Source organism: Eutrema salsugineum, unplaced genomic scaffold (genome assembly GCF_000478725.1).
Source record: "Eutrema salsugineum unplaced genomic scaffold, Eutsalg1_0 scaffold_14, whole genome shotgun sequence".
Taxonomy (NCBI): Eukaryota; Viridiplantae; Streptophyta; class Magnoliopsida; order Brassicales; family Brassicaceae; genus Eutrema; species Eutrema salsugineum.
The window spans coordinates 7,212,446-7,222,687 of record NW_006256877.1 but is presented as its reverse complement, the minus strand read 5'-3'; the positions used below and the strand labels follow the sequence as shown (position 1 = coordinate 7,222,687).

The 10,242-nt window shown below is 36.6% G+C and overlaps 1 protein-coding gene across 1 annotated transcript; it reads left to right on the top strand.

Annotated features, from left to right (window-relative positions):
• Positions 1-7,524: 7,524 nt before the first annotated feature.
• Positions 7,525-9,739, top strand: LOC18022751. The gene is made up of 8 exons (XM_024158738.1): positions 7,525-7,771; positions 7,861-7,957; positions 8,402-8,537; positions 8,622-8,824; positions 8,914-9,034; positions 9,122-9,298; positions 9,403-9,456; positions 9,539-9,739. Exons 1-8 carry the CDS (start codon positions 7,525-7,527, stop codon positions 9,737-9,739), a joined length of 1,236 nt encoding a protein of 411 aa, XP_024014506.1.
• Positions 9,740-10,242: the final 503 nt, after the last annotated feature.

The window sequence follows — 10,242 nt, the reverse complement described above, 5'->3', positions numbered from 1 at the left end:
TTTCTAGAGAGTACATCACTTTGAGAACTTGAATTGAATATGCTTGTGAATCTTTTTCTGTGCTTGCAAAGTCTGAAATGATTTGAATCTGAGAAGCAAGTTTGAATTGAACTCAACTCTAATTAAGCGGGAACCTTGAACTTGACTTGAAAATATCTTGTGATGCATTGTTTGAAAAAGCTTGTGGATACCAATATACATACTTGAGCTAGAACCATTGTTTTTACCACTCTTTTCCTTAGCTCAAGTAGCTGAATCCACATCATGGATCAGTTCCCATACCTTGAACCCATCCCTCTTTCAAGCCAATGTTTGTGTGTGAATTGGAAGGCCACCTTGGATCAAACTTAGCAGAAAGTGTTAGGTTTAGAGCGACAAGGGCAGGTCTCATTGAGTGCTGTGTTCCAACATCAAGGAACTGAGAGTTTTGGCAAGGAATAAGTGTGGGGGAAAAGACTTTTTGGTGAGTGGGAAAAGGTGAGATGAGTGGGAAAGAGAGAGTGAAAATAGCTAGGGGAATGAAAGAAAAAGAAATCAGTCTTGGTGTTTTGAGAAAGTGAGCTCTGGTTTGTTGAAAAGAAAGAGTCTAGCCTCTAAGTAAAAAAGGAAGAAAAGAAGCCAAAAGGCTCAAATGTTTTGTTAAGAAAGAAAGAAGAGGCTAGAAGTTGTAAAAGAAAAAGAGCTGTGTAAAGTTTGAGTTCCAAGACTTGAGAGGAAATGTGAAAAGTAAATCCCCTAGTGAGAGGAAAATGAGAGTGAAAAGTGAGGATTTTTGAGCAAGTGAGGAAGCTTTGAGTAGAGGGTGGGGTGTGATGAGTCTTTGCCCTTGTATGCATAGGTTGCTTTTTACCTTTAGCATTCTGCCAAAGTTTGATCATTCATAGAGAGATCCCTTTGCTGCATTTAACCCACTTGAACACTGATGAGATCATTTTAATCTCATAGCCTCTCCCTAGCCAAGCCAGCTTGTTTAAACATTGCATCATGAGGTTCACCTGATAAAAGCTTAATAAATGTGGAAGAGTTGAGAGAGAGAAGAACTTGTGGAGATTCCTTGCTGAGTTGACATATATCTGAGTATGACTTTGCATTGCATAATTGAGCATGAACTTGAATTCTCATTGTGATCACTTCTCTCAAAATGAAAATGTGAACTCCCATTGCATACAACCTCTTTCTCTCATTTGCTCTTTTTGCTTGAGGACAAGCAAAGGACAAGTGTGGGGGAGTTGATATGTTCATAATCTGCATCATTTAGGTTGCATAAATCATTCCAAATCATGTTTTATTTCATGCATCTTAGGTCCTTAGGGTTTGTTTTAGAACTTAGGAGATGCATTAGGTCCCAATGAGTCTTTGCATGTTTTGAGTGTCTATCAGGTGAATATGGAGCTGAAAAGATGAATCCAGGAGGTGGAATGGTGAGCAAAGAATGAAAACGTGGAAAAATTGGGTTTTTGGAGGTTCTCGGCCATTCTCGCTGGCCAGGAAGGTTTCACCGGCCATTTTCATGTACCGCGGGAAGCTTTACCGGCCATTCTCGCTGGCCAGGAAGGTTTCACCGGCCATTTTCATGTACCGCGGGAAGCTTTACCGGCCATTTCCATGTACCGCGAATGAAGTGTATCGGCCAAAATCTCCGGGTGTGAACGAGTCTCAGAAATCGCCTGTCCGGGGAGCCTTCCGGTCTGATTCAGACGGCGGGTCCTTCATAGAAGTTGGAGAGCATTGGAGCACGGTCTCATAGAAAGTAGAATCGTGGAATTCGGACGCGTGAGCAGAGAGATAAGCTAGTCGGAAGGAACCCCTATCTCGCAGGTATCCGGACCGAGCAGATCAGTTTTGAAGGATGCGAAGGACGGTGCACTTCCACTCCGATTCAGTTTCCGGGGCCTTCATGAGAATCAGAGACATTTGAGTCTTCTTTCCATAACATCCAAGATCAATCAATTCGGAGCTTTGAGCAGAAAGATACGGTCTCCGGAATGGACACATGTCTAGGCGCCTCTCTCTGGTCGTGTAAATGCGCTTCAAAGATGTGCCCTCCAGGAAACCTTACACTTCCCAAGCACTGAAACTTCCTTCATCAAAGTTGGAGATAAATGAGTCCTCTGTCTTCTGAAACCGGAATTACTCAATTCGGACAGGTTTCCAGGAAGTTACACTCTCCGGAATGCGAGATGGTCCAGACAGCCCAGGATGACTAAGTTAAACATGCCGCGATTTCAATGCCACGGTCCACACTTGGCCGTGGCAACTTTTGTGCACCCTCGGTCAATGACACGATATAAATGCCACGGTGTGAGGCTTGACCGTGGCAAACACACACTTGGCTGAGAGGAACTTAGCAACCGTTCGGCGATTGACACGGCCTAAATGCCACGGTGTGAGGCTTGGCCGTGGCAACATCTTGCAACCTTCGGCGATTAGCACGAGCTTAATGCCACGGTCTGGGACTTGACCGTGGCAAATGAACAAGTGGCTGGAGATAACTTCTACACAGTTTCGGCTTTTGACACGATCTCAATGCCACGGCCTGAGACTTGGCCGTGGCAAGCATATACTTGGCTGGGAAGGACTTCACATACATGCGGGTTTTGGCACGGTCTGAATGCCACGGTCTGGGGGTTTGACCGTGGCAACCTTTACATATCTTCGGCGTTTGACACGGTTAACTTGTCATGAGTCCCAGATGAAGCTTAATCAGACCGTGGCATCAAAATGAACCAAGAACACAATGAAGTCTTTGACACGGTCAGGAATGCCACGGTCACACCAAGGACACACCAGACCGTGGCAAACCCTTCTTTGCCCATCAAGGCCGGGTCAGTACCCGGTTTGTTTCGGGTTGACCCGGTTCGCCCAAGCTTCCCTTATAAGGTTTTTAGACCTAATTTGTAGAAGACACTTAATCTACTTTTAGTCTTTTTCCCCCTTTTGTGAAGAACCACTTAATACACTTTGTTTTAGAGAGTTTAAATCGATTTGCAGTTTCTTTCCATCTTGTTCATCATTTCTATTCATCAAAATCAACTTCTAATCATGATTAACAACACATCTTGCAAAGGATCTAGTGTGTTAATCATGATTAGTGAGTAGTTACCTTAATGAGGTTCTAGATGTGTAGGTTAGGGTGCTAAAGTGTTAGATTAGGAGTGCTTAGGGCTAGATTCATTGGTTCATTTCTCTAAACAACTGTTCTCTATGCTAGATCCTTGATAATCACTTGAGATCTAGATTCTGGGAATTTCATGCACCAAAAGTGTTTGATGAAATTCCTGAAAGAGTTGTGTTAGAGGTTTAAGTAATTTTTCATCATGGGAATGATTTGTTAAATGCTTGAATGATCATTGAGAACTGTTTATTAATGCATATTGATTCATATTTCACAAATGGGAATTTGGTTTGAAAATGGATTAGTATAGGGGGTTAATACCTTCATGAGAGGATTAACCTAGATTAGAGTTCTTAATCACTTGAATCATGTCTCATCATTGTCATTAGCATTCCTAGTTTAACACCAAAGCACCCTAACCATCTATCATGTCTAGAATCTCATGCCTCCATCATATCATATTCACACCATTTGTCATTGTCATTAGTCTTTAATCCTGTTTATGTTTACAGTTGTCTCTAGATTAATCAAAACCCACTCTTGTTTGCTTGAATTAAGAACTTGATCATATAGCTTAGTGTCTAACACCACATCTGGATTGATAAACCTCTTTGTGCTACATTGACAAGGGGATTGATAGCCATGAGACCCTAAAAAGTCTTGTCTATCAATCCGTGTCAGTCCATGCCCTGAAACAAACGGCTGACTGGATTGCTCCGTTCTGCATTTGACCGAGACGTCTCGCCGGCCCATATCCGCTTCCCTCTTGACAATTTCCAGCACTCTTTGACTCTTTTTTAAAATCTTTTTAATTTTTACCTTGCGATACTTGTGCTATCAGTCTCTCGCCATATTAAGTCTCGTGGTACTTTTTAATTTTTTTCGCTTGGTTTTATGATCAGATCTGTTTCCCAATCCCTCTTTGTAGACATTTTAGAGGATTTTCACAAAGAATTAATGAATAAAAAATGATTCTCGCTTGATAATTAGTTCATGTCAATAGGATCATCAGTTTTGCTTATAAAAAATGGCCCACTTTAAATTATGATCCAGCATTCGGTACCATAATAATCTCTCAGATCCAATACACTCTTTAAATTGGGTTTTGAGGAAAAAAAATACACAAGTAATTGTTAAGAGTCACTCGTTATTCTCGTGGATCATTTTGCACATTTTTATTTGAAAAGAAATGTTAGGCATCGCTTTCATATGTTTTTTATTGCAAGGAAGTATGGGGTGAGATGATTCATATATCCATGTTGGCAATTAGTCAAAACATATTTATATGTGATCTCTCCAAAACTAAAGCAAACAGTGAAAAAAACTTGTCATCCTCTTTATGTTGGGATGTTTGCAAAATCCACAGTTGGAAAACATGTTTATGTTTAGACAAGAAAAAAGCAAACTTTACCATCTTTAGTTAGCATGAGGTGTTGCGTTATCTGTTAAATTTAAACATTTCAGTATTTCATAACAAAACAAACAACACAAACCACCTCATGTGTCAAATACACCACTTTTAAAATATGCTACTTTGTTGTCCAAACATATACATATCCTCCAAGTGTGGATCCCTTGCAGATGAGATATGATGTAAGATATTTTAGCCGAGAGATCCCTAGCAGATGCGATTTTATCTGAGGTATCTTTACCGGATTTTCGCAGTTTTCATTTTTGCCGAGAGAATTCAAACTGGATGCGATTTTATCTGGAAGATTCCTTACTGGATGAACGCATGTTTCATTTTAGTCAAGAGATCCTAACCTGATGCGCAAAGTAAGAGATTTTATCCAAGAAATCCTTCCAGTTTAGTCCTTACCAGATGCAATTTTATCCAAGAGATTCATTCCTTGATGCACACAGTTTTCGTTTAAGGCAATAGAATTCTTCTCAGATGCACTCGGTAAGAAATTTTAGCTGAGGGGATTTTGTTTTGGCTTGATTTTTTTGAAATTTTTTTGTTTGGGTTTTATAACTAGATTTGCGTTTGAATCCCTCTTTGTAGCCATTTTAGAAGTTTTGTTCGAATAATTAATGAGAAAATACTTAGTTCATGTCAACAGGATAATGTAAGTCCAATTGTTGGCCGAGATTCTTACCTTTGTCCACCTGTACTTGAGCCCATCTTACCCCATGGTCTAGGGAATCAGTCGATAGATATTTTACCATCTACAGTCTAGGTGTTGCGTTATTTTGTTTACTTTATACATTTTGGTATGACATAACAAAACAAACTGTTAAGTTTGAAGATCACAATCTCTCTCAAACTCAACCCTAAATCTATGTAACTCTTTTATTGAACTATAAAGGAAGAACAACGTATACAAAAGATAGATTGAGCAAACGAATCTGAAGAACCTCTCACAGATTCGGTTCACTCCTCACGATCAAAGAGATCACCTCAAGACTCGTAGTCTCTCTCTCTCGCCCTACGGCAATTACAAATCAAAGCTTAAAAAAGAAACGTAAGGCAACACTGGTATTTAACCAGTCATCTCAAATTGCAAAGCCTCCAAATGTTATAGTCTTTGCCTTGTCAGCTCATCTTCTATTGACATATGCTTATCACAAACAACACAATACCTCATACTAACTGAACACGGCAAAGTATGCTACTTTGTTGTCCAAAGATAGACATGTCCTCCAAGGGTGGGTCCTGCAAGTATCCCAAAATTAAGTCGATGGTTACATGATCTTACGGATCAAGCAGGCAGGCTAAAGTGTCTACTTTTCTATTAGGCCTCTATAAAGTTCCCTAACTGGCCCAAAATTCATCAACATAAATCGAAATTTTGGAGCTCAACCTAAATTAAATTGTGAACTAAATTAAATTATGACATATTGTAGATGTTTTTATACCAAATTGCTAGATTTTGAACTGAACCAAACTTATCCTCTATACATTAAACCGGAAGAATTTGGAGACCATTTTGCTGAGGTGTCGTTCCCACAAATTTTCTCACCATTTTTCTTTTAAATAATTCATTATATTCCACATATGATTATTTCCTTATTTATATCCCTCCGCCAATTAGAATTTAATTTATTATTTACTAATTTTTTTATTCGTTTTCCTTATTTAGCTCAACTGACTTCTTTTAAAATTTTTGATTTATACATGCATAATTTTCATCTCATCTACCTTATTTCTTGCACAAAACAACTATATACTAATTTAAATTGTCAAAGCAATCGATTGATTAACAAAATTTAAATTTAAATTATTACTATCTTTATTTTCTTATCTTTATGCAAAATTTATATTCACATTCCTATCATAAATCAATATTCTGAGAAGTACAAATTTTATTTTTTTTTTCAGCAAAACATATCTTTATTCAATTGATGTTAAAAAGTCTGAATACAAATTTTATTATTCTACATAATTACTATTATACAAATGAGGTATGTATTTATACAAATGATGATGATATACATGAGCCCATATTTGCGCTTCATAAATTTCAAATCTTATTTACAATATTGTTTATATTAATGTGTCAGTATACGTGATCCCATAATCTCGGTTATACGTGATCCCATAATCTCGGTTATACGTGATCCCATAATCTCGGTTCATTTAATTCAAAAAATTAATTACTGTAATAATGAAGAAATCATAACTCCACCTTAAACTTTCCTCCGAATTTCTCGACACAATTATATGGTTAAGCATAAATGGAATCAATGTATGCATATTCCAAATTTATCAGTTCATAATAATAATACCTTCCTATATTATCGTAACCGTATCAATCTGAAATTATATAACCAACTTACAAATCATTTTTTGGATAGTCTAAACAATCCCTATAATTTCGATATATTTTAGATGCAATGTACCTACCTAAATCAAAATATTCCGTATTTCCGTATATGTAGGAGTAATTAAACAAAATAGACCCTTTATGGAAAACGAACAATATTGCAATTTAAATATATCAAAATTGCCTAAATCTATCAAATTTCAACGTCATTTCAAATTCAAATTCATAATTGACCGCCTACAATATTTTCCCTCTTCTAAAGATTGCATCGAAGATTTACCCTAGACTCACCACATTCGTCATTTCGCTATATATAGTTACCACTGTTGATATCGAATTCATCACACCAGCTAAGCAATATTTAGCTTATATACTCCCACTTGCAAAGTTTGCGATGTCGACCTTCACATCCCTCACTGCCCTAAAGCCATTCAAAAATGGAGGATCCGTGTCAAGATACTGAAGTTGTGGAAACAGTATTTGAATGGGATCGAGACGATGGAGATGGTCGTTGTCGATGAACTGGTATTGTTTTGTACTTTGTTTGTTCGTTATTCATACTGTTCTATTTTGATTATATATATATTTTAACGTTTTGCTTATTATTATATTGCCATGCAGAATTAAATTATGCATGTTAGTATGAAGAAGCAGTTCATAAAAAAATTTGAAAATCTTCTAGAGGAAGGAACTACTAAGATCATCACTAATTTTCAAGTCACTCACAATGGTGGTAAGTTCAGGACTACTTCTCATGTTTACAAGATCCAGTTTGCTGCCACGACGTCTGTCAGACCTTCTGAAGATCTGGATGCCACAATTCTTGGGTTGAAGTTAGTGAACTTCGCTGATATTCACGAGGGCAAGTTGAATCCTGATTTTCTAATAGGTAAATGGTATATTTATATCTCGCATTTATTACTAATATGAACCAAAGCATATTACATCTAATTATTGGTTTATGTTTTTATTTTACAGATATTGTTGGACAAATTGTTAGTATTGGTGAGGTTGAGATTCTCAATGTTAACAAAAAACAGACCAAACGTCTAACAATGACACTTCGTGACACCAGGTTTTTTAATTCCCTTTGAGACCTATATATTGTTAATAAGACGTCTAATATATTTTTTGTCTTTTAGTGATGTGCGCCTGAATTGTGTTCTCTGGGGGAATTATGCCGAAAGTTTGGAGAGTGTTGCTACACATGCAACTAATGCTACCATTTGTTTCGTGTTAAGATTTGGAAAGTTAAGATTGTATCAAGGTACGAAACAAATGTTTTTGTTAACAAACAAAATATCGTTTTTTAAAAATATATATAACTTTCAAGACATTTCATTATTTAGGTGTATGGAGTATTGGCAATTGTTACAGTTCTTCCATTGTGATGACAGATCCTGATCTCCCTGAAATAAATTCTTTTAGAAACCGGTATATTCATATCTATAACTTTTATCAATTTTCCATTTAGTTTACTTTCATGTCACTAAAATCCAATATTTTTTTTTCTTTACAGCTTACCAAAAGATGATGTGACTTTGTCATACACACACCCTAACCAATTGACCATTGTCAATTCTGTTTCTGTAAGAGATGATTTCTTCTTACATACCCCTCGCCGGACAATAAGTGAAATACTTGGTGCATCTGAGGTATTTATTTTGCGTGGTATACATATTTCTTAAACAATAAATGGCGATTGGGTTTTTAAAAGAAAGTAATGCTTCAATTATTAGGTTGAAAAATGTGTGACTATGGCTACCATCATGTCTATTGACACTGAGTTTGGATGGTACTATATGTCATGTAAAGTGTGCTCTAAAAAGGTGCTTCCTCTTGATATGGATTTGTTGAAAGAGCAATATCCTGGTAGGCCATTTCCTAAACAGTTATGGAAATGTGGCAAATGTAAGGATGATGTTGAAAGTGTCGTACCAGCGTAAGTCTTGGATGCAATTTGTTGTGAAAAAAGAATATTTGTAATTTCTATATATATTCATATTCATATATTTTTCTATGCTAACATAGGTTTATGCAGACTTTCCGTGTTATGGACAACATTGGCGAAACAAAGTTCTTAATCTTTGATAAGCTTGCCATGGAAGTTGTAAATCAAACAGCTGCACAATTGACTGAATCTGTGGAAGAGGTAGTTATGCAGATTACTATCAACTCTATTATAGTGAATCTTACTATATAGATTAGAAAACTTATATGTTTGCTAAACTGCTTGCAGATCCAAGATCCAGATGTACTCCCTCTTCCAATTAGTAACATTTGTGGGAAAACTTATCTGTTCAAGCTATCTATTGAGAGTTCAAACATCGTTTTCAACAGTGATGTTTACAAAGTTACAAAGATTGTGACCCAAAGTGACATGGTCAAAGAATTCTCAGAAATATCCGGATTTTTGGTTTGATCCCTAAACTATTTATTCCTATTAATATTTATTCCTATTAATATTTACTCATATTTCATTGCCTTTTGATCATTGTTAACTTATTGTTTTATTTATAGACTACCCCTGATGTCAAGTCTGATGAAAAGGGGTTTATAACTCCCGATGAACAGGTTTGCTATTTAGGAATTAGATGCCTCTCATTAATATTATATGCCTATACATAAACGTATTTGTTTAAATTTGTCATTTTAGGTTCCTAAGATGTTATTTGACAGCGGCGACGATGATAATTCACCTCAGTCAAAAAGGAAAAGCGATGAGATGATTGACTTTGATGATCATAATGGAGAGCAGTCTACTTCTAAGAAAGCTGCTAATGGGGACATGAAGGCTTTGGCGAGTGAACAAAAGATTTCTCTGAAGCCTGTTAAGAAAGAGAAAGTTGATGACTGAAGTCTTCGTTTCTTTAAGGCTATGCATTCTCCTGCTTGCTTTGTTTCTTAGGATTTACTACAATATCTCATTGTTTAAGTTTTGGTTATTTTTTTCTTAGCCCGTAGGATTTGTCTTTTTCCGTTTACAGATTTTCTGTGGTTTGTTATTTGAAGTATAATAAAAGCAGGAATTTTAAACTATATTATGTTGCGTTTAACTATTTTAGATGATCATATCATCGAAGCTATTGTTTTGACTGGTGACACTCATGGTCAGAAAGTTTATATTCCAAGGTTGAATGTCGCACCTCCTGAAGGAAAATTTCCATTCAGAATGCGAAGAAGACAATTTCCTTTGGTTGTTGCCTTTGCTATGACCATAAATAAAAGTCAGGGTCAGACACTTTCAAGCGTCGGTCTATATCTGCCAAAACCTGTTTTCTCTCATGGGCAGTTATATGTTGCTCTATCTAGAGTAAAATCAAAGGATGGGTCAAAGGTTCTTATTATTGACAAAGATGG

What these genes read in the sequence shown, in the direction of transcription:
- LOC18022751 (XM_024158738.1), top strand. Translation starts at nt 7,525, where the DNA reads ATGAAGAAGCAGTTCATAAAAAAATTTGAAAATCTTCTAGAGGAAGGA. An exon ending in GAATCCTGATTTTCTAATAG is followed by an intron (nt 7,772 to 7,860) that starts GTAAATGGTATA and finishes TTTATTTTACAG; the next exon opens with ATATTGTTGGACAAATTGTT. An exon ending in TGACTGAATCTGTGGAAGAG is followed by an intron (nt 9,035 to 9,121) that starts GTAGTTATGCAG and finishes AACTGCTTGCAG; the next exon opens with ATCCAAGATCCAGATGTACT.